At 45.2% G+C, this 24,133-nt stretch overlaps 1 protein-coding gene across 2 annotated transcripts in view; it reads left to right on the forward strand.

Moving 5' to 3' along the window:
• The window catches only part of CACNG2 (calcium voltage-gated channel auxiliary subunit gamma 2), a 200,054-nt gene that overhangs the window by 170,481 nt on the left and 5,440 nt on the right, over nt 1–24,133 (forward strand). Inside the window, exon 3 of one of the 2 annotated variants that reach the window (XM_060245518.1) lies at nt 12,508–12,648. The exons of the other annotated variant lie outside the window; for it this stretch is intronic. Coding sequence (XP_060101501.1) covers nt 12,508–12,648 — 141 coding nt within the window. The remainder of the gene's footprint in view (nt 1–12,507; nt 12,649–24,133) is intronic. 2 annotated transcript variants of the gene reach the window in all.

The raw sequence follows: 24,133 nt of genomic DNA on the forward strand, positions 1-24,133 counted from the left end.
CTTAGTAAGTTCGAGAGTCATGAAGTAAAAGGACAGGTCCTCTTGTGGATCAAAAACTGGCTAATTAATAGGAAACAGAGAGTGAGTATTTTTTTTTTTTAATAAAAAATTTTATTGTTATGTATTCCACCACCAATCCACCTCTGTGAGAGTCCCAGGCCATAGATACATTATAATAATCCATAAATTTATAACTATTAACATTCCGTCCAAATACAACTCCGTCACTCTATTTAAACATCTTATCCATTCATTTTCTTATTAACCAACCAATCGTCTTAAATTGTTTAAACTTTTCCAAATATCTCACCATCTTCCTAAACCATCCCTCCTCCTGTTCCCTAACCTTTAATCCATTCATTCTTCGTATCTTCATCGTTAAATACTCCAAAATAATTATACTATTCATTCTATCCCTCCAGTGATTAATTGTCAATTCCTCAGCTTCTTTCCAATTCCTTGCTATCACTTGTCTTGCTGCTACTAACATCAAATTAATCCATTTACTATCCTCTTTTGATCTTAATCCCACACCATCCAAATTAATAATTGCCATTGCTTTGGATATACTTATTTTCCATCCCATAATCTTTGTCATCTCTATGCCAACCTGCATCCAGAATTTTTTCACTAAGGGACAATCCCACCACATGTGACTGAAAGTTCCAATTTCTCCACATTTCCTCCAACAATTTTTACTCCCTGATTTAGAAATATAATACATCTTAATGGGTGTATAATACCATTTCTGTATCATCTTCAATCCCTGCTCCTGCACTAACCTAGATGTTGTAACAAAGGGAGGTAATCTAAACATCCTCTCCCAATCTTCATCTAAAATTTTATCTCCAATATCTGTTTCCCAATGTTCCTTCAAAAATTCTCTCGGGGATTTCCCTGTACCTAATAAAATCTTATACAATTTTGAAACTATTTTTGACTTATCTTCTCTATACTCTTTCACCAATTTTTCAAAGGGAGTATTAATTCTTTTACCAATATTTTTAAGTTCTTCCTCCTTCAGCAATGAGGAGATTTGACTTTTTAACAACCAATTAATATTATTCAAAATATTATACTCCTCTTTCTTCACCCCATCAGTACCCCAAACCTCTTTCAATTCTTGAATCGTAATCCTCTTCAGTTTATCTCCTACTTCCTTTGACAGTGATCCCCTTAATGGAGCAAATTTATCATAGTACCACATTTTAATAATAGATGATATCTCCGGAGCGAGTTCTATCTTCCACTTCTCCCATACCCTACTGGGCCCTATAAAGGTTGATAATTTATCACCTATCTTCTTCCTCCTTTTCGTTCTATCAAATAAACTTTCCTTTCCTCCTACTACCTCTAAATTTTCCTTTTCTATCCCGTTCAGCTCTTCTCCTAACTCTCCCTCCAACCAAATCATTAAGTGCCTTAATTGATATGCATCATAATAGTAAATTATATTGGGAATCCCCCATCCCCCATCTTTAATACCATAATATCTATACCTATTGGCTGTCCTTGGTTTCTTTGATGCAAAAACAAATCTATCTATATCTCCTTGCCATCTCTTCAGTACGTATTCTGGTATATGCCAAGGCAATACATAAAATAAATAAGTCAACCTAGGAACTAGAAACATTTTAACCATGGCATTCCTTGTACTAATTGACTCCTTCCTCTTCCTCCAGTCTCTCATTTTAACTTGAATTCCACTCCAGATTTTTTTATAATTATACTCAAATATTTTTTTAATATTCCTAGGAATATTAACCCCTAAATATTTCACCATTTTATTTGCTATGGGAATACCCAACATTTTTGAAGCTGCTAATTGTAACCCTGGTTTTACATTAACACACATCATTGAAGATTTTGAAAAATTCACTTTTAACCCTGACACTTCCTCAAATTCCTGTAGTATCTTTTTTAAAGGTGCCACTGCGGGCTCCACATCCTTAATTGTCACCATCATGTCATCTGCATACATTGTTAAGAGATTCCCATCTATTTTCCCTTTCCCTGGAACTTCAAAGCCTATAATTCTTTTATCCTTTTTTAATTTATTCACTAACGGTTCCAATGCTAAAATAAATAACATATTTATTTTAACAGAGAGTGAGTATAAATGCACAGTCTTAACAGTGGAAGACAGTAAGCAGTGGGGTGCCACAGGGCTCAGTACTGGGTCCCATGCTCTTTAACTTGTTCATTAATGATCTGGAGTTCGGAGTAAGCAATGAAGTGGCCAAGTTTGCAGATGACACTAAATTGTTCAGGGTGGTGAGAACCAGAGAAGATTGTGAGGGACTCCAAAGGGATCTGTTGAGACTGGGTCCGTGGGCGTCAACGTGGCAGAAGAGGTTCATTGTGGCCAAGTGCAAAGTAATGCACATTGGGGGCAAGAATCCCAGCTACAAATACAAGTTGATGGGGTGTGAACTGGCAGAGACTGACCAAGAGAGAGATCTTGGGATCATGGTAGATAACTCACTGAAAATGTAAAGACAGTGTGCGATTGCAATTAAAAAAGGCCAATGCCATGCTGGGAATTATTAGGAAGGGAATTGAAAACAAATCATCCAGTATCATAATGCCCCTGTATAAATCGATGGTGCGGTCTCATTTGGAATACTATCTACAATTCTGGTCACCGCACCTCAAAAAGGATATTATAGCATTGGAAAAAGTTCAGAAAAGGGCAACTAGAATGATTAAAGGTTTGGAACACTTTCCCTATGAAGAAAGGTGAAAACGCTTGGGGCTCTTTAGCTTGGAGAAACGTCAACCGCAGGGTGACATGATAGAGGTTTACAAGAGTATACATGCGATGGAGAAAGTAGAGAAAGAAGTACTTTTCTCCCTTTCTCACAATACAAGAACTTATGGGCATTCAATGAAATTGCTGAGCAGTCAGGTTAAAACAGATAAAAGGAAGTACTTCTTCACCCAAAGGGTGATTAACATGTGGAATTCACTGCCACGGGAGGTGGTGGCGGCTACAAGCATAGCCAGCTTTAAGAGGGGATTAGATAAAAATATGGAGCAGAGGTCTATCAGTGCTATTAGCCACAGTATATATATATGTTTGTGTGTGTGTGTGTATATATATATATATATATATGTACACACACACATATATTGGCCACTGTGTGACACAGAGGCCGTTTTCGCACTAGCGTTTACTCCGGCGTAGCACCCCATTTACCTCCGGATCTTTTCCTGGTTTTCCCACCTGTTGCTCCGGCGCTGCGGTTTGCTCCGGCGCTGCAGGGGTTTCACGCCGGAGTATCTAGATCCACCTCCTTCCGGAGTTTTTGAAAACCTCCGGATCCACTCCGCGGAGTTTTCTGTGGGAAATCCATCCACGCCGGATCGACTGCTGTGTGGGCGGCACCCTCTCCCTTTCCGTCCTCCCACCCCATCCACCCCCTTGGCCAAAAATCAGCCTTTCGCGGCACTTCCCCAAAGTGCCGGCGCGGCCATTTTTTTTTAAAACTTCACAGTTTTGCGTAATAGCGATATTTCGAAATTAACAAATAGAAAAAAAAACCCTCCTGGAATAGCCTCAATTGCCACTTCAATTGGTTTCGTTAGAATTTTTTATTATTATTATTGACTTTAGTTGCGTTATTTCGCTGTTGTGTTATCTCGATAATGCGAAAACGACCATTGTTGGGGGGGGGGAATCTAGTGCCGGTGCGGGCCAAAGCGTTCATGTGTGTGTGTGTTAAAAAGGGAATGCCTCCCTCAGCTGTGCCACCAGGATTTCTGGACCTGCACAAAATCGCCATGTATAAAATGGGAAGTTGGAGTCCTGCATTCTTCTCCCTGGCTACATTCCGCTCGGTTAGAAAATAGACGCGAGCGAGCTCTTCACACGCGCCACAGAAGGGGAAGGAGAGAATGGGGCGGGGGGGGGAGCTCTAGCAGCAGGAATCAGTCAGGTCCCCATTGCAAGCGCCAGCCGGGGAGGGGAAAGAGAGCGGAGGAAATTTGGGGGGGGAATCTAGTGCTTCAGAATTTGGGGGGGGGGGGAATCTAGTGCTAGGATTCTCCACTGTGAATGCTTCTGTTAATACATAAAGAGCTGTGGAGGATTCTACAGCTGCAGCCAATCCATAAGCAGCAGCAGCACACGTGATGCGGTTTGTCCACGAAAAGAAGGGGAGGGAACAGCTCGATGTTACGTTAGTACGTTAGTACGTCATTACGCAACCAGACTTGCGCTTAAAAAAAAATGATTGACAGGGCATCGAACTCAAGTCGATGCCAGTGGGAAAACGATTTGAGCAAGGGCTTCAGGGAAGGCGACTCCGCAAAGAGTCACTAGTGGGAAAACGAGAAAAATGATCCGGACATAATTGCGCCGCGGAATAAGGGGAGCAAACGCTAAGTGCGAAAACGACCAGAGTGTTGGCCTGGATGGGCTATTATGTTCTTATGTGTTTCTGTTTTTGTAAATAAACTTTCATTCTCTTGTTATCATTGGAGTCAGATCATCTTTGTCTGAACAGCATTTGTTTGAACAGTTTCCCTTAACTGGGAAACATGGGAATACTGTGTAAAGCTTCTGTGCTTCCAAGGCAATTGATTTTTTTTTTTTGCATTTAACATTTAAACCAGAAGTTATCTCAGCCTTTTGTAGGAATCACTGGAAACTCTGCAGTTTTACCATTGAGTTTCCAATGGTTCCTAGAATGTTTGACATCACCAATGGTGGCTGCCTCATGGTGCTCCTATCCCCGTTCTTCTGCCATGCCTGGGAACCTTATTTATACCCCACTTCTCTCCCCACTGGGGACCCAAGTTGGTTTACATCATTCTCCCCTTCTGCAGCTTATCCTCACAACAATCCTGTGAGATAGATTAGGCTGAGCATGTGTGACTGGCCCAAGATCATCCAGCAATCTCCCATGGCGGAGTGGGAATTTGAATCTGAGTCTCTCAGACCCTACTCCAACACTCTGACCACAACATCATACTTGGGAGGGGATCAAGCCAGGGCACAGAAGCCACATCCCACAATTGCTAGTGTCAAATTACCCCCCTTTGGTTCCTCAAAATAAAAAGTCTTTTATCTTTATAAAGTTCCTTTTATTAGAAGATCCAAAGACATCTTGTCTGAGTTAGATCTGGCGAGTCCCAGATCTTCCTCCAGTATTATAAGGTACACTAACAAGCATTTGCCCCCCTTTATGGCATAGGAAGATACATGAGTAAGTTTCCCAAGCATTCTTTAAGTGCAGCATAAACCACTCAAGGCTACTACTTTAGATACAATATTGTTACTTTTGCGACAGTAGACTAAACACCAGGTGTGTACCTTGGGATCTAACAAGAAGAGCGGAAGACACCGAAAAGGCAGGAAAGATAAGGATGTGTGAGAACAATAACTAACTTTCAGTTTTCAGAATAAGCAATTCACTCTTTATGGCACATTTGACAGCTAGAAATCCAGATCTGACTGCCTCTGAGTTTTGAATTCTTTTTTTTTTTACAGAGCTTCACACCTGCAAGGTTGGTCACTTTTGCTGCCACTAATCAGCCCCACATCACACGCCAGTGATAAACTCATACAGATGACAAAGAGTTCAGTTCTTTCTATTCTTCTGCTCAAAGATTGGTTTATGTTAGGGTTGCCAAGTCCAATTCAAGAAATATCTGGGAACTTTAGGGGCGGAGCCAGGAGACTTTGGGGGTGGAGCCAGGAACAAAGGTGTGACAAGCATAATTGAACTCCAAGGGAGTTCTGGCCATCACATTTAAAGGGACAGCACACCTTTTTAAATGCCTTTCTTCCATAGGAAATAATGAAGGATAGGGGCACCATCTTTTGGGGCTCATAGAATTGGACCCCCTGGTCCAATTGTTTTGAAACTTGGGGGGTATTTTGGGGAGAGGCACTAGATCCTATACTAAATATTTGGTGTCTCTACCTCAAAAAATACCCCCCCCGAGCCTCCAATACCTGTGGATCAATTCCCCATTATTCCCTATGGGAATCATTCTCCATAGGGAATAATAGAGTGCCCAGTAGACATTTCCCTCTCCCTCCCCCATGCTTTCTAAAGCAAGGGGAGGGCCTCCAAACCAGGGAATCCCCTGCCCCCTCCCTCTCTCACACACACAAATACTTACTGGGTCTTGTTCCTCCAGAACTTTACTTGTTCTGAAAACGAAAGCAAAACAAAGGGAGGGGCGTTCTCCTACAAAACTGTTACTGGCCCTTTCCCATGAAGCCCTTCCTGTTTCCTGCTCAACCTTAAAGGCACACATTTTAAAAACGGACCTGTTTTCAGGTTTCTAAATCTGTAGGAGCTCTAAAACTACATGGTGACTGTGGGGGGGGGGGGCTTGCCCCACCAGCCAGCTGGCTGGGGGCAGGGGGAAGCCTGTAAAAACGGGGGATCCCCCGCTGGGACCTGGGGATTGGGAAGCCTAGTTATGTTCAGGTACCCTGAATATGTGTAGGGTTAAAGATATGTTTCTCTCTCCAACTGCTCAAAGAAGAGTTTGTGTTCAAGTACCCTAAATATTTGTAGGCTTGAGCATATACTCCTCTCTGTGAGTGCAGAAATCTATGCAACGGGGCATAGATTTTCTTGTTGTTGCAGAATATTCACTGAGAGATGGACTTTCTCCGGCCTGCCAAAACTAGACCAGGAAAGCCCTCATGTCGGTGCCCCAAGACTATGGGGTGGGGGGGGTTGTGTGTATTGAGTTAATTAATGATATATGAGAAAGGAAAATGGTGGGACACACCTATGGACTCAAAAGGTCCTTTGGTATGTAGGGCATAGTAAATGACAATGAGCATCTCCTGGCATTTGCTGATATTCCCCACTGTTAAATCTCATTAGTGCTTTTCAGAAGTCATTAGCATAGCATAGCACCATATCTGAAATATGGCCAGAAACTGGGGAAAGCAAGAGATATTTGTTTTGCTCATCTAATATGGATTTTTAAATCCACCAGACCTGAGCAGCATCCCTTCTGTGTTTCCCCTAGCAATGAACTCTGTTAGCACTAAATACCCATATTTTAGTAGTAATATGTATCCTGGAGGGAATGTATAAAAAGCTTACCCAATATTTAAGTGCCTGTTCATTTCGTAAATGAGGAATTTATTTGCATCCTCACATTTACTTTATTTATGTGTTTCACTTTTACCCAAGTTCAGAAAGAAACCTTACAGAGAATTGGACTCCTGAGCAAAACACACAGGAAAGGGGTGGAGGAGAGAATCTACCAAGCTGGGTGGAAAATAGAATTGCTTTGTGAATATGATCACCTTTCGTACTTGGCAAAGCACACAAAAGGAGCAGAAGGAAAAGCAGACAAGGCCTCAAGAAGCAAAGCTCAGCTAGTTCAAGAGTCCAAGCAGGGTTTTAATGCCAGACTCTTTGTGCCTTTCTTGGACCTTGTTTAGCGCAAAAATTTAACTCACACACCACCCTTCAAAGTTGTGCGACTTGACCTGTGACTCAAGCGGAGTTTTAAAGAATGTTTTTATTATTGTAGAACTCTCCAGTGGCTCTCAATGCATTTTGATTGATAACAGCTCTTCATAGGGCTTTTTTTTTTAGCAGGAATACAGTTCCGGCTGGCTTGTTGCCAAGGGCTGTGGCCTAATATGCAAGTGAGGTCCTGCTGAGCTTTTTCTACAAAAAGCCCTGTGTGAAACAATGGTGATGTCAGAGGGTGTGGCCTAATATGCAAATGAGTTCCTGCTGGGCTTTTTCTACAAATAAAGCCCTGATTCTTCAGTAAGGGAGCAGTATCTTACTGCAGAATTTCCCTTGTGCTCTCTGTGAAAAGCTGTGTAGTATCCATTTCTTGCAGGGGAGCATTCTCTCAAAGAACAACAGGGAAGACTTTTGAACAAATAAATGTTCCCCTGTTGAAGGCACAGCTCAAAACTGCACTGGGAGTTACTGGATAGCTTTGTTTCTTGCATCCAACTGAGTCAATGTGATTTGTGCTGCTCTTCTCTTTATATGTGATTTGACCAGTATAGATCACCTTTTGTTGCCATTTATGTCATAACCTAGACCTTACTGTAAATACTGCAGATCCCAGCCCTGTTCCCAGCCTGGCACTGCCCAAGGAAGACCACATGCATTTCTAGAACTCCCATAGTGCTTTGCTGATATCCCACCTCTCTCCACTCCTGCCCACATTTACCACTGGCAAAGGCAAATGTCAAATGCAGACACAACTTACAGTTCACCTGAATCACCCAGCAGCCACATATAATAACTAGAGGCCTCACAAGGGATTGCCATCCCTGTCTATGCCAAAAGTTTCATCCTCACATTTCAATAAGGCCCAAATGAGCGTCACATAGCAGATGCAAATGCACATCCACAGAGGATTTGTATCTTCATTGTCTATGTATGGCTAAGCTAGGCTTGCCAATCCCCAGGCCCAGTGGGGGTTCTTCTGCTTTCCCTGGCCTTTTCCCTCTCCTAATCAGCTGGCCGATGGAGAGGGGGGAAGCCCCGCCCACAGAAGACCATGTGCCTTTCTACCTCTGGAGGCTTCAGGCTCCGATTGAAAGGCTTCCTCTTGGGATGGTGTGTCTGTGTTACTTTGAAGAAGTTGGCAGCAACTCGTGAGTAGAGAGGCCAATCCCTCACTTCAAAATGGGCGGAAACGGGGGGGGGGACGTCTGCTGAGCACTTCAATATTCCCTATGTGATCGATTCTCATAGGGTATAATGGGGAATTGATCTGAAGAAGAAGAAGAAGATATTGGATTTATATCCCGCCCTCCACTCCGAAGAGTCTCAGAGCGGCTCACAATCTCCTTTACCTTCCTCCCACACAACAGACACCCTGTGAGGTGGGTGGGGCTGGAGAGGGCTCTCACAGCAGCTGCCCCTTCAAGGACAACCTCTGCCAGAGCTATGGCTAACCCAAGGCCATGCCAGCAGGTGCAAGTGGAGGAGTGGGGAATCAAACCCGGTTCTCCCAGATAAGAGTCCGCACACTTAACCACTACACCAAACTGGCTCTGGAGGTTTCGGGGGTCCTGGGGGAGCTGTTTTTTGAGGTAGAGGCACCAAAGTTTCAGTATAGTATCTAGTGCCTCTTCCCAAAGTACCCCCCAAGTTTCAAAACGATTGGACCAGGGGGTCCAATTTTATGAGCCCCAAAAGAAGGTGCCCCTATCCTTCATTATTTCCTATGGAAGGAAGACATTTAAAAAGATGTGCTGTCCCTTTAAATGTGATGGCCAGAACTCCCTTGGAGTTCAATTATGCTTGTTACACCATTGTTCCTGGCTCTGCCCCAATGTCTCCTGGCTCCACCCCCAAAGTCCCCAGATATTTCTTGAATTGGACTTGGCAACCCTAGGCTAAGCCCTCTTCCACACCCAGATCTAGGAGATAACCCTAACTCTGTGCAGCCATGACATTTTCCATGTAATCATTGCAGCCAAACATGGCAGCTTAACTAGTAAAATTATCTGTGCTCAGTGTAGGCAATATAGGCATTACTGGGACATTTCTCTTTTCACGTGATGTATTCCTTCATTCAAAAAACTTACAACATGTATTTGCCACCTTAGGAATTTGCCTCACCAATTCTCTGGTGGTTTCCTATCATCTTTCTGACCCATGGCAATTAGCCAAAAAGATAAGCACTAATGGGAAACCACAATCTTTAGAGTTGCAGTAGCAAGGGCAAAAAGGAGCCCCTTGGCGCAGAGTACTGCAGTCTGAGCTCTCTGCTTGTGACCAGAGTTCGATCCCGAGGGATGCTGGGTTCAGATAGCTGGCTCAAGGTTGACTCAGCCTTCCATCCTTCTGAGGAGGTCAGTAAAATGAGTACCCAGCTTGCTGGGGGGAAAGTATAGATGACTGGGGAAGGCAATGGCAAACCACCCAGTAAAAATATGCCATGAAAACATTATGATGAGACGTCACCCCAGAGTTGGAAATGACAGGTGTTTGCACAGGGGACTACCCTTACCTTTTAGCAAGGACAACAGATCTGTCCTTGCCATGGCAATTAGAAAATTTACATTATACTCCCAAGGAATGAAAATTTCAGGATCAGCTGCCATAGAGTTTTCATTACAAATCCTCTGAAAGAATGGGGGTATCTAGCTGTCTGTACCTATGTTTCTCCTTTCAAAGTACTACCTTCTACAACTTCCTTTAGAAAGCTTGCAATGACTTATGGGATAAGTCCTCCAGAGCTCTGGGGGAACATTTTAAATTCTTTAGAAGGGCACATTAATACTGGGAACAATCAACAGATGTGGCAAGTATGGAAGCTAGACACCACCTCACATTCAGGAATGTAGTAAATTGTCTTGTTTAGACAGGATTTCAGTAATCTTAGAATTATGTTTTCCTCCCAAGACAGAAAGCTGCTTCCTTTTCCCAGCCCTTAACATTACTGCATTATGAGATACACTCCTGTTAATTAGCAGTACTGATTATCTAAATGGAATGCAGAACCTGGAAAGAAATGAAGTTTAGAGTCATAAGATTATGTGAACAAGTCAGAAGTAACACTGGATTTTTCCCCCAAGGGTGGGGGAAGATCTGATAATCTCTATCATCATTAAACATCATTAGTGATCTTAATTTTTTTTTTTAAAAAAAATGGATTAGTCTTTACATGGTGAATATAGTCATCCTTTTTACAAACAATCAAGGTAGTTAGAAAATGATGTTGATTTTTGTCCATATTTTAATGCACTTCTGTGCGCAGCATGATCATTCCGTTAACTACAGGTTCTGTTTTTCACATATTTTCCACAGGTCTGCCCTGAGGACTTTCAGACCAGTTTCAGTCATGAGATCCCCACTAAGAACTCAATTCCGAAGTGTTTAGGGACCCAATCTGAATCAGGACTACAGCATATGGAGAGAAGGGAGTTAAACCTTGCTTCCCCAATGCTGTTTTCCTAATCAGAAACAGCTGCTATTAATTCTACCAGGGGTTGCACTTGTACTGATGGGGTACACAAAAGTTTCCTTGTGCGGCCAATAGCATCCTCCTGGGGCCATTGTAGTTTGCAAAACTAGGAGTGAGGGGATTTAAGCCCCTTTTCCCTACACTCCATTGTCCCAATCTGCATTGGGTGCACATGTGTTGTGGAACTTACAGCTAACATTTCACTGGAAATCAGAGCAAGGAACCTAGACACAACCTGTGAAAAAACATAACATATAATTAAGCTCTGACAGTGTAGTAGTAAGGACAGGAGTCTTAGCTGCAGCTCTTCACATTACAGTCACATGGAAAACATCAATATTGGTGATATTTCCTGCAGCAAGTTCATTCATTTCTGAACACCTGTTTTCACAATCGTGGGAACCATGGCCCATTTTAGCTTCTCTCGTGCTCATATATACATGAACATACATGTGAAGGTACATTCTAAAGAGTGAGACCATTAATCCATATGGCTCAGTATTCTCTAGTTAGACTGGCAATGGTTCTCCAGCGGCACAGATGGATGTATCCCTACTAACCAAGACCTTTTCTAAGTTGAGATGCCAGGGAGTGAACCTGGGATGTTCTGTATGTAAGCATGTACATGTAGATATTGCAAAGAGAAAGAAGCCAGGGCTAAGTGGTAAAGCCACAGACCCTCCCTCTGTGTGACATCAGCCTGCATGTGGAAAACTTTGGTAAAGCACTGTTATATTTCCTGTAACAGCTCCAACATGCACAGCTACCCATATTCCATAACAATTAACCTGATAGACATGTGTGCATGTATATACATACATGTGCATATACATTTGTGTGAAATTTTATTTATGCATCTGTCTGCTACTGCCATCTGCTGGTAGCAATCTGTGAGAATAGAAGTGGACAAGAGAGGGGGCACACAAGACTGCCCTCATTTGGGGTGCGAGACATGGACATCATCTTCAGCATGGATGCATGGGCATGCACTTGTGTGTCCTGGCATATATCTTTTGGCTCACCTTAGGTGAACCCTCCATCTCTGCTTCTGGTAAAACAATTTGTATGTTTGTTCCCAGCACTTCTGCTGACTGCAGTTACCATCTAGACTCTGAGTATTATCCTGCACCGTTGGTGGCTTCCTGACCCTTAGATTTCACTTTCTGTTTGAACACACAGAAAGAGAGATGCCTCTTGGCTTTCTGGTTGCATAAAGGATCCTGGGTAAACCTCTGCTACCGGATGCTGCTAGACTGGTCCCCAGCCCCAGCCCAAAGTACACTGTTTGTTTTTAATATCCAAGATGTTGACAGTTCATTTGTAACAGCTCTCTTCTTCCGTTGACACTCTGTTTCTCTCTTCTCCTTCTGTCTCCTTGTTCCTCCCTTCATTACTTGCCTTTCCGAATCTTCGGTTCTCTTGCTCTGTCTTTCTGGTCCCTCCTTGCTGCAATTCTCCCTCTCCTTGATTCTCATCCCTCCCTGATCTTCTCCCATCATGTCTGTCTCTCCCTCTTTCATCTGCACGCTGTTCTTTCTTCCCCCTTTCCTCCCCACCCCACCCCTTTCTTTGCTACAGGGGCTGTGAGGGCCTCTAGTATTTTTCCGATCCTGAGTGTGATTCTGCTTTTCATGGGTGGACTCTGCATTGCAGCCAGCGAGTTCTACAAAACCCGACATAACATCATCCTTAGTGCCGGCATCTTCTTCGTGTCTGCAGGTAAAGGGGGCTGAGGGAAGAGAGGGAGGGCTGCCCCTCTGCAGCACAGCGGGGGTGGGGGGATGTGTCAAATAACAAAACTCAAAGTGAAGGAGGTTCACAGTGCATTTGGAGGCCAAGAGAACAGCTGGTTGTTGGAGACACGGAAAGAGGGGCAAAGGGGAGAGAAGGCAAGGATGCGCTCTGATTGCAAAACCGTTGTAAGTTCTCATTTTGGAGACCAAATGAATTTCTTTGAGATGAAAGATTCGCTCTTAACCCATTCAAGAGAGAAGGTATCTAGCTGCATTCTTCAGCTTTGCTACTTCCTGGGATTGTAACCTAGTTTAGAGGATTGCCATCCTCCAGGTGAGACCGGGAGTTCTCCCGGAATCACAACTGATCTCCAGACTTCAGAGGGAAGCCTTTCTGCAATCGCACCCCAGCTGGGCTCCTTCCCCTCCCCACCTTTGCCCTCCCCAGGCTCCTCCTCCAATCTCCAGGAATTTCCCATCCTGGAGTTGGCAGCCCTGTTTAGGTAGCAGCCAGATTTGATGCCACAAAGAAAGGCCCCTTTGTCTGCCCCCATAACAAAAAAAGCTTGGGGAGGGATTGTATTTGATTTTTCAGATCAAGCTCTGCTGCTGTCCCATCTGATATGGACCTGAAGGTGTGAAATGTCTCAGAGGTTAAGGAGGCTTTGAGCTGACTCGCACTTATATGTGAAACCAGACTTGCCTGGAATGAACCTCTCTCTTTTTTTGCAAACAGTGTAAAGTAAAATAGAAGATAGTGAATTGGGCCCCTGCTGTCATTTCTCACTCCCCCAGTGGCTTGGCTAAGGAAGGGCAATCGCTGCAGTGGCTGCATAAAAGGGAAGGGGAAGGTCACCTTTCCCATCAGCTCCCTCCTGGACCTGGCAGTAGGGCTTGGAAGGAGGGATTGGAGCTGTGGGCAGGTGTCAGACATAACAATCCTTTGCCTGAAGTATAATGCAAAAATTATGCTGTGCTTTAATCTCTAGGGGGAGACTCCACAGCCGTCCTTTCTGCAACAGATCAGGGCAAGGCACTAGAAAATAAAGTTCATCACCAAAAGATCCTCACAGCTTTTCACTGTTATAGATTGCCTGCTAGGCTGAGGAAGAAAGAGCACCTCTGGAAAGTAGGGAAATTTTGTCTAGAGCTAGGGATTAGGTCTTGCTATATCAGTAAATTGTGCCTGCACTGAACCGCTTAAGACTATGGATGGGGATTTACATAAGTGAACGTCCTCATTTTTAAAATTTACTCCATTTATACCTCACCTTTCTCCCCAAGGGGGGCTCAAAGTGGCTTACATCCTCCTCTGCTCTGCCAACACAAAACCAGAACTGCCTGCATGCAATACTGGATATGTGAAAGAAGGCTTGTGGCCTGGCATGCTAGTTTTCTAAGTGCAGGGGATTTTCTTTCCTTTTTTTTGTACAGAGTAGCATTAATCATGTGAGCCTCCCCCCTCTGCAATCTGAATTGGTACAGTCCAAAACCAGACTTATTGCCATCATGACAAGAGAGCCTAAGAAAGCAAGATTTAAGGTTTCATCAAATGCAGGAGACACAAAACCTAAAGTTCAGCTTTGCAAAAAAACATATCCCTAATGGGGCAATAACAAGACCCGTGGCACAGAGTGTTAAAGCTGCAGTACTGCAGTCCTAAACTCTGCTCACGACCTGAGTTCGATCCCTGGCGGAAGCTGGGTTTTCAGGTAGCCAGCTCAAGGTTGACTCAGCCTTCCATCCTTCCGAGGTCAGTAAAATGAGTACCCACCTTGCTGGGGGGAAAGTGTAGATGACTGGGGAAGGCAATGGCAAACCACCCCATAAAAAGTCTGCCGTGAAAACGTTGTGAAAGCAATGTCACCCCAGAGTCAGAAACGACTGGTTCTTGCACAGGGGACCTTTCCTTTCCTGAACATCTTAATTATTTATCACATTTATACTCCTCAGCAAGTGAGGCTCGGGGTAGCTTATATCAATGCAAAAGACAATTCAATAAATAGTCATCATCATTATCATATAACACAATTTAAAACATATATAAATCTTATATTGAATATGGCTGCATCCAACAACCCAACAATAAAATGATCCAGTGGAAGCAATACAAGAATCACAAGACATATAAAAAGACTAATTAAAAGCCTGATGGGAGAGTTCTGTCTTGCAAGCCCTGTGGAAGCTAATAAGGTCCCACAGGGCATGCTGGTCCTCGGATAAAGCATTCTACCAGGACAGGGCCACCACAGAGAAGTCCCCCACCCAGGCACTTAAGGCCTAGGCACCATCAAAAGACTGTGTACTGAAGAATGCAGTCAACATTGGAGGTATATAGTATGTGTGGTTTTTCAGTTGCCTGTTCAGTGGCTTGCTTTCCCAAAAGTAGAACTCTGCCATGATGAAATGTAGGTTGAGCCACGTGTTCTTGGGTATCATCTGCAGAGAACATGAGGTGTCAACTCTGAGTTGAGAAATTCCTGGAGATTTTGGAAGTGGAGCCTGGGGAGAGAGAGGCTTGGGGAATGGGAGGGATCTGAGTGTGGTATAATGCCATAGAGTCCATCCTCCAAAGTTGCCATTTTCTCTAAGAGAACTAATCCCTGTAGTCTGTCATTGTAACTCTGGGAGATCGCTAGGCCCTACCTGGAGATTGGCTGTATCCTAACATAATTTCGGAGGGATATCCATATTATTCTGTGACAGCAAAAGTTTATGGAGGATAGCCTAAGGGTTTATTTGAAATCCAATAGCACCCTAAAGGCTAACAAAATTTATGCCAGGTGGGTAGCTGTGTTGGTCTGAAGCAGCAGGACAAAATTTGAGTCCAGTGGCACCTTTAAGACCAACAAAGTTTTATTCAAAGCAGGCCTCAGATTAGGGTTCCCAAGTCCAACCCCAGAAATATCTGGGGACTTTGGGGGTGGAGCCAGGAGACTTTGGGGGTGGAGCCAGGAGACACTGGGGTAGAGCTAGGGGGAGGGGGGGAAATGGCGAGCCGCCCCGTCTCGGAGCGGGCGAGGCCGCTGCCGCCTCTTCTCTGCTCGCCATGGCTGCTCCTCCGAGATGGGCTCAGGTTGAGCCCATCTCGGAGGAGCAGCCACGGCGAGCGGAGAAGAGGCGGCAGCGGCGCGGCAGCCTCGCCTGCTCCGCTCTGCCTCTGGGGTGGAATCGGAGGGGGGGTGGAGGCGGGCCGGGGGCGTGGCAAGCCGCGAGTCCGGGTCCTAGAAGGGCCCAGATTCGCGGCTCGCCATGCTCCTGGCCTGCCTCGCCCTCCCCTGTGCTGCTGCCGCCTCTTGGCTGCTCCTCCAAGATGGGCTCAGCCTGGGCTCATCTCGGAGGAGCAGCTGTGGTGGGCGGAGGGGGCGGCAGCGGGGCGGCAGTGGCGCGGCGGCCTCGCCCACTCTGGGATGCGGCGGCTCGCCATGCTCCCCGGCGCCGTTTCCCCCCCTCCCCCCGCTTCCGTTTTTTTGGGGAGCGGGGGAAGAGGGTGGCAATCCTAGGGTCCCCCGCCAGGGCGAGGGTTGGGAAGCCTACCTCAGATTCAGCAGGAGCTCACAGGAACACAGCTCCTGAACCTTTCTGACAGCCCCCCCTCCTCCTTCCCAACTACCTTGTCCATTGAATAGTAGGTGCAGCTGCATAACAATCCCTGGATGAGCTCCACCACCTATTTTTTCTACAAAACAACCCCTGGGTGCAGCTGCACCCTGGATTAGGAGAGTGGGCAGCCACCCACCCACCAGGGGCTTTGCCACACCCCAGCAGCCCTCATTAACCCCTGAAGAAGTCCATGCACCATTTCTCCACTCCTTATGTGATTTTGGGTGGTGGGTGGCTTGCTGGCAAGGTCGACCCATGGGAGTAAGCCATGTAGGCGGATGCCTAAGGCACCATAGGGCCTACAAGACGCCACTAGGCGCCCCCTCCCCACACACCAGCTGGCCCGCAGCATCTTTCCCCCGCCTGAGACTTGGGTGGAGGAAAGAGGCAGCTTGGCCTCACTCCAGGCTGACTTCCCTTGCAGGCAATGCAGCTTGAGAGCAAGGCAGAGACCCCACACTGTCTCTTTAACCTGCAAGACTTTCTTGCACTGTGGGAAAGTTGAGGGGGGGGGGGTTTGCACAGAGTGCTCCTCCATGCAAATGTGGCCATCTGGCCATGCTGGGCTTCCAGGTACCATAGACTTTTCCCCTCCCAAATCAGTACCATAGGTACCATAGAGTTTTTCCCTCCCAAATCACTAGAGCATCCGGGAAAACCATAGAGTTTTCCTGGAAACACCTACAGCAGACAGTGAGTGCCAGCGCGATGACATCACTTCCAGGTAATGCCATCGCGCCCCCCGCACGTTGTGTGTGCAGAAAAAGTCCCCCACCAGAGTTCACAGGGGACTTGGAAACCCTATCTATAGGAGATGCATTATATTTAAAGTTAAAAGCAAAAAGGTGGGAGTGGTGAGAAGTTGCAGAGAGAGGCCAGTTAGAATGCAAAGCATTTAGGGTAAATAACAATAAAGCAAATAAGGATCCCTCTCAGCTTTAGACAGAGGAACAGAATGCATCATTAGGAATTGGAGCATCAGTCTTTAGTGTGGCACTTTCACATAAAAGTTTGGACTTACACTGCCCACGATGTCTGCCACTGCCAGAACACAGAATACCATGACAGCGTTCTTCTGTCATTCTACCAGATTTTCTCACATATTATTGTGGCAGTATGAGGATCTGAAATGCCCATCCCTATAGGACCAAAGGCAGAGCATTCGTTCGCGAAGTCAAGCCGAGAGAGGGTCAGAGAACAGTAGCATTTCCAAGAATGTAAAAAGCTGACATCTGCAAGGACTGATTAGCACCTTACAAAGTCATTAATCTGGATGCTAACTAGCTCATTTCTGAGGCTAGGTATCTGTGATGATACCTCTTTCTCAGGGTCAGACAACATACTCGTATGAATACATGACCACTACTGACCTGTGTCACCTCCCTGACTTTCTCAGTAGTGTTTCTTAAAGCAGACACATCATGTGACACCAGTCATGCTCAGTGTTCCTTTCCATCCTCCCCCAAAATAATAGCCATTATACTGAGGCAATGGTAGGGAAACATGGAGCAGAATGATATCACAGCCTTCAGCTGGGGGAGATGTGGGGAGGTGCAGTGGCCATATAACTTATAGTGAAATTCCCTGGTCTGTCTTGTGCTCTGCTGGTTGAGTCCCCATGTAGACTTACCATTCCTCAGGTCTGGGCAGGGGATCCCTCATTTTCTTGCACTCCTTCCTACCACAGGCTAGCTGGCTGGCAGAAGGAAATTCTTCCCCAAAAACAGTGCCATCAGCATGTCAGTTATCCTCTATGGTAAAACCACCCTCACCCCATAGAGTTTTGCCCAAAAAGCAGAGCATCTCCCCCAACATCACCGACATGCTGACATCATTTCCAGGTGACATCAGCGCATTACATAACATTCCCACCCACACCAGCAATGCCCCCCAAATCATCCTACCAACATGAAGGAATGACCTGGCAATTCTATCCCCATGGCAGTTTTGCCCTCAGGTCTAGATAGCAAGGCTCAAAAGCATTGACTGGTGCTGGCTAGAAGCCAGGAGCTGGAAATGGAGGCAAACCACAGACTTGCAACTAGTGGACCACTAGGCAGCCTTTCCAGGCCTCAGCTGAATAGGCTGGGAAGTAAGCAGGCTCAGCTACCCTGCTGGCTGATGTTGCCCTCCTGCGGCTGCACTGTGCTTTGGCCAGGACCCTGCAAAGAATTACTGTTCTCACTGCTTGGCTCTGGGTTGAGGTGGCATGCTGCCAGTTGAGCACTTCACCTCCTCTGGGTCACCTTAGCCTGGGCCTTCTGCTGATGCTGCTCCTGCAGAGCAAGAGCATCCCCAGAGGGGCTATGGGCCCAGGTTTTCATCCTGCTTGCCTCTGCTGGAAAACTGGCAGCAGAGTTGGACCTTCCCTGGTTCCTCCAGTCCTCCTTGCTCTCTTCTCAAGAGGACTCAGAGCTGGAGTCACTGGTAGAGTTGCCAACCTCCAAGTCACACTTGAGAGATCTCCTTCTATTACAGTTGACCAAGATCAGTTCCCCTGGAGAAAATGGCTGCTTTGGATGGTGGCATTGTAACCAACTGAGGTCCCTCCTCTTCCCAAACACTGCCTTCCCTAGGCTCCATCCCCCAAATCTCCACATATTTCCCAACCCAGAGCTAGCAACCCTAGACTCAATGGGCTGGGCAGAGGAAGTTATGATAGGACCACTGGTGGCCAGGTGCAAGCCAAGTCAAACACCAGCAACTCTGTGCCTTGGGGCCATTGGCATGGAGCCTTCGGTGGCCATAATGATCAGAGCTGACTCACCAATTGCTTTCTCCTGCACTCTCACCTGATGGCACTGGAGAGTGCTTGTAGAAGAAGAGAGCTCGTAGTTCTGCAAGGGCCACTCAGCTATGCATACTCCAGGGTCATTTTAACTGGCCAGTCCACCCCCAATGTGGGGGGCCTCTGTCATGTGCAGACTGTACTGACTGTGCACATCTGAACTGAAGAGCAAAATCTGAACCTCTTCCTGTGGCTAATCTGTAAAAATGGTCACAGTTTGTTTCCAAATGCAATACATAGAACATGAAATAGTGCTATCAGTTTACATCAACAGACACCACATAAGGGAATCAGCGAGCAAAATTGCTTTATTTCCACTCATATAGTATCCGTGAATAACAAGTTTTCCTTCACCTTGTGTTGCAAAGAATGTAGATAATAACTCTTTCTTTGCTGCCTGGAAGTAATGTGAGGAGGAACGGATGTACATATTAAACCAAGATGAAACTGCAGTTTCCCTGCCTTAGGCAACTAAGCAAGACTAACTTACCAAGAACAAATTCATGTTTTACACCATGTTTTGAAGTATCTGATGTTAAATGGCAAAACCAAGAATGGTGTGTACAACTTGCATTCTAGACCAGTTCACACCAAGGTTGCTTGCAAGAGCTTGGCCTTTCTGCATGTTCAGCTGAGATGCATAAAATCAGGGTTTTTGCAAGACAGCACCTACAACTCAGTTAAAAATGTAAATTCTAAATGAAACAAAATGAAAATATTAATATTGTTAACGTTCAAAATCATATGAAAGATCCCGTGGTGTTTCTTCAACTTGCATTGAAAAATATGGTGGAAATGAGTGGGTATCTTAAAGCGCCTGACCAACTTTTATTAGCTTTTGTTGTCAACATGGGTTAATGGGTGAATACAAGGGGCTCTGCTTGGAGGTGGAGACAAGGCTGAGGCTGCGGGGGCGGGGAGCCTAACAGTTTATTGGTGTGATTGCAGAATCAAAGGGCCACTGAGGAGGGAGTCAGCGCACTTATTGTCACTGACCTTGTGGGCAATAGCCAATAGGATGATGCATAAAAACATATTTATTTATAGTTCACTTTTCTCATGAGATTCAAGGCAGATTATGCAGCGTAAATCAAAACAATTTACAGGATGGGGCATCAAATAAACAATGCAATAAGATTTAGATTGCAGAAATCTGAAACCAAACCGAAGTCTGAAACAGCTGAAAACAAAGCATAAGTATTAACATGACATGCTAAATGATGCAGAAATTACATAGTAGGGTCATGCATATAGCAACAGCTGGTATGTACTATGCTCAGCAGCATAGTCTAAAGCACCTATCCCTTTACCAATGTATTTTTGAACCATTTTGTTTCAGTACAGCCTTATTATTTGTGTAAAAATGACCTCCTAAATAATTCAGTTTTGCATAGTTTATGGAATGCCAGTAGAAGTGCTAAACCCTTCAGGCAAGCCATTCCATATGGTGGGGGCTACAACAAAGAATGCACGTGTATGGGCCATTGTTGATTTTGTCCATTTAGCGTGCAGCACCTGCAGGAGACCCTGTTCAGATGAGCAAAGTTGTTGTGGTGGAGCACGGGGGAGCAGCAGTCCTGAAAATATGATAGATCAAGGCTGTGAAGGGCTTTGTATGTGATAACCAATACCTCAAATTGAATCCAGTAAACGACAGACAGTAGCAATTGTAATTTAAGGAAGAAACTGAATTTCCCCAGGTACAAAATATAGTATCTGCAGAAAAATGAAACCCCCACCTTAGAAGAACTTCCTTGAAGTAGGATGTCTGTGTACAAAATAGGTCATATTTATTATTGTTAATCTTTGGGGCATGCCCATGTGATGCCCTCAGCTGTGGCTGGCTCGACAATGAGGACTACTGGAGGTCTAAGAATGGGGATGGCCTGGCCGGTGACCTGGCTGGGGACAAGTTCTGTGCTGCTCTCCCTCTGTGTGGGAGCTCTCCCAGCCTCTCACCATGTCACCGCTGTGGTGGATGGCTCCCGACTCTGCTCGGGCAGCAGCTGCGACTGCCAGGCCTCCCCATAGGCGAGGGGAGCTCTAGTGTGTGGGGTTGGCATTGGGGTTCTTCTGCTTTTGGAGTGGTCTTCTCAAATCCCCTTTTCTCAGGCTTTAAGGGAAAGTGGGTGGGACCCAGGTCTGTTCTCTGACAATTATATTAAAACTACCAGTTATCTTGTGAAGAAATGCAATTTTTCTTTGGAGGTTTGAGATGAGCAAAACCTTCACTCTTGAGTTTTAAAAGTTTTAAAGTCCCCCCCCCCCTCCTTTCTGGGTAAAGAACAGGCAGGATGTGGGGAAAGTCAGTTCAGTTGCTTTCCAGACTTACATCAGCTCACCTTCATACAAGTGCTAATAGGTCTAGCCAATGGGATGGTAAAGCTTCCTCCCTCTTTAAGCAGGGAACAGAGACTTGGAAGTGCTAAATACAAGAGAGACTTCAGGAAGGAATTCCAGAAGAATCTCCAGGAAAGGCTTCTCTAATCCAGCCTGACTTGGCCAGTGGTGAGGAAAAGAGAAGTGATAAAACTCCTGGAAACAAGGAAGAAGCTCTCTTTGGTGCTGAGTCCATCAGAGCAGACAGAAACTCTTAACTGAGGTCTGGAGGAGGCAGCTATTAACCATGTGCTGACCTGAAGAGTTGGAGGAAGCTGCAAGGTAATGGTGACTCTCAGGGCTTTCTTCGAGCAGGAATGCACAGGAATTCAGTTCTGGCTGGCTTGATTTCAGGAGGTGTGGCCTAATATGCAAATAAGTTCCTGCTGAAAGCCCTGGTGACTCTGTAGAGACCTAAGCTAAGGAGCCTGTCCTATTTTTAACATCTGATAGGGCATTTATAGAGAGAGGGACAGAGGAATTGCATTTTACCCATTTATTTTTAATCCCTTGCTCAATCTGGTGCTGTGCCAAAAGTATGCTTGTGAACATATTCTTTTAAGAAATACTATATAACCTTTGATGCTATTACTGGTTCTCTGTACCAAATAGACCTCCATGTAGATCTTGGAGCACTGGAAGAAGGCCGTCAGTTGACAAGTGGCTATTCTTCCAAGGGTGCACAAGGCAGTAAATAGTCCATGTGGTGACCAGGCATTGGGCAGTGGGAGCCAGAGGCAAGGCCTCAGAGCTTGGAAGGGAAGCTGGGAGTCCTGAGCCTCCTAGCAGGCAATTCCTTACAAAGGTCATGTGGTGGCAGTGGTTACCCAAGAAAGAAAGAAAAGCCTCTCTGGGTGTTGGGGAAAACCTTGGAGGGCAGGGTGAAACAGGACTTGCAGTCCAGAGCGGGACTGTTCCACCACAACCCTTAATGAACATTTATTGGATTTTTAAATGTTGGCAGCCTGGATGCCACCCAGGATAAATTTCAGACAGCATTAATACACAAACAATGTGTAATTTTGTGTCACTTTCCAGGATTACCAGGTACCTTTAAGCCTATATGACATCAACTTTTTCAGCTTATATCAAGACATATGGTACAAATGAGTGGGATTCTTAAAATGCCTGACATACTTTCATTAGCTTTTACTGTCATCATGCACTATAGCCTCAGTGCTATAGTGTTTCATGGGACTTGTACTGGTGTATAATTTAACTTGAGGAAGGGATGTCCGGGCCCTTCTCAGATCTCAGAACTTGAGCAGGGTCAGCCCTGACTAGTATTTGGATGGAAGATGACACAGAGGAAGCCAATGGAAAACCACCTCTAAATGTCTCTTGCCTTGAAAACCCTATGGGGTTGCCATAAGTCAGCAGTGACTTGACGACACTTTCCACCACCACCAGAGATGTCAGGTCCTCCACTTCAGTTTAGCTGTAGAGTTTTGACTGAATGCTACAGTTTCACCAGAAATAAGATGGAGTCACTTCTGGTCATGCCAGAAGTTGGGCCATGCAGAACCATTCACAGTGGCAATAGATTATCTACACAAGGTCTTCCTATACACATTCCTCGCCTGTTGCGGATTTACTCTGCCATTTCACTAGAGACTTTTTTGCCAGTTCTTTAAAAAAATTGCTATAGCAATATAGCAACTACTAATCTTTTAGCAAAAAGCCCTCCAATTGTATGGCAGAGAAGATGGCAGGTAAAGGAGGAAGATAGCAGTAAAATGGCATTGAAGTGGGGGAAGATTAAAAATGCTCACCTATTCGTCCATCCATCCAGTATGTTAACCTCCTTGAACTGCAGCCTTTCCAGAAAGACTGTGGCCAAGCAGGGTTGGGAAAGACTGGAACAAAACAGGAGAACTTGGAAAGTGGATGGCTGGAGGATGATGTCATGTGGATGCTCCAAAACTGCTCCAGTTTGAAAGTCAAGGCAGAACAAAACAGCTGTGTGGGTATAACCTCAGATGCACTAACCAGGTGGCATAAAACTGTGTCAGCAGTAGCACTGCAGTGAGTCTAAGGAGCCATGGGAAGACAGCAGAGGGCAGTGGCATGAAGACTCTTAAACTGGATATCCAAGTCAGAGTATTAGTCATTTGCCGAGCCTTGGTTCCTACTGCTACCTTTTATTTTGAGGCCATAGTGTAGTACAATCAGAATATTTACTATTTATTTACAAAGTGCTAATATTCTGGATGACACTTACCAAACTAAAAACAGAAACAATTCCCTGTCAGCAGCTGATATGAGCCCTAAAGGACAGGACATAGAAAAGAATAATCACACTTTAAAAACCTGGTAGAGTACTTCAGCGTCCTTTAAGGGATGTTTTGTCCATGCATAAGACTTGTTCATCTATACATTTGAAAATATAAGCTTCCCCCCCCCCACACACACACACACAGACTAGTGTATCTGTTGTGACCAGGACTTTTTTTGTAGAAAAAGCCCAGCAGGAACTTATTTGCATATTAGGCCACACCTCTAACACCAAGCTAGCCGGAACTGCGTTCCTTTGTGTTCCTGCTCAAAAAAAAAGAGCCCTGGTTGTGACTGAATACTCTGTGGATCGTGGGTTTGAGGGAGTGCTGAACATCCCTGTAGCATTACTGTGCCTTTTACAGATCTTTAGCTTGACTTAAAAATTATTTGACGATGGTACACTTTCCCTCTACTTCTGAAGTAT

This window comes from Heteronotia binoei, chromosome 8 (assembly GCF_032191835.1).
Source record: "Heteronotia binoei isolate CCM8104 ecotype False Entrance Well chromosome 8, APGP_CSIRO_Hbin_v1, whole genome shotgun sequence".
Lineage (NCBI taxonomy): Eukaryota > Metazoa > Chordata > Lepidosauria > Squamata > Gekkonidae > Heteronotia > Heteronotia binoei.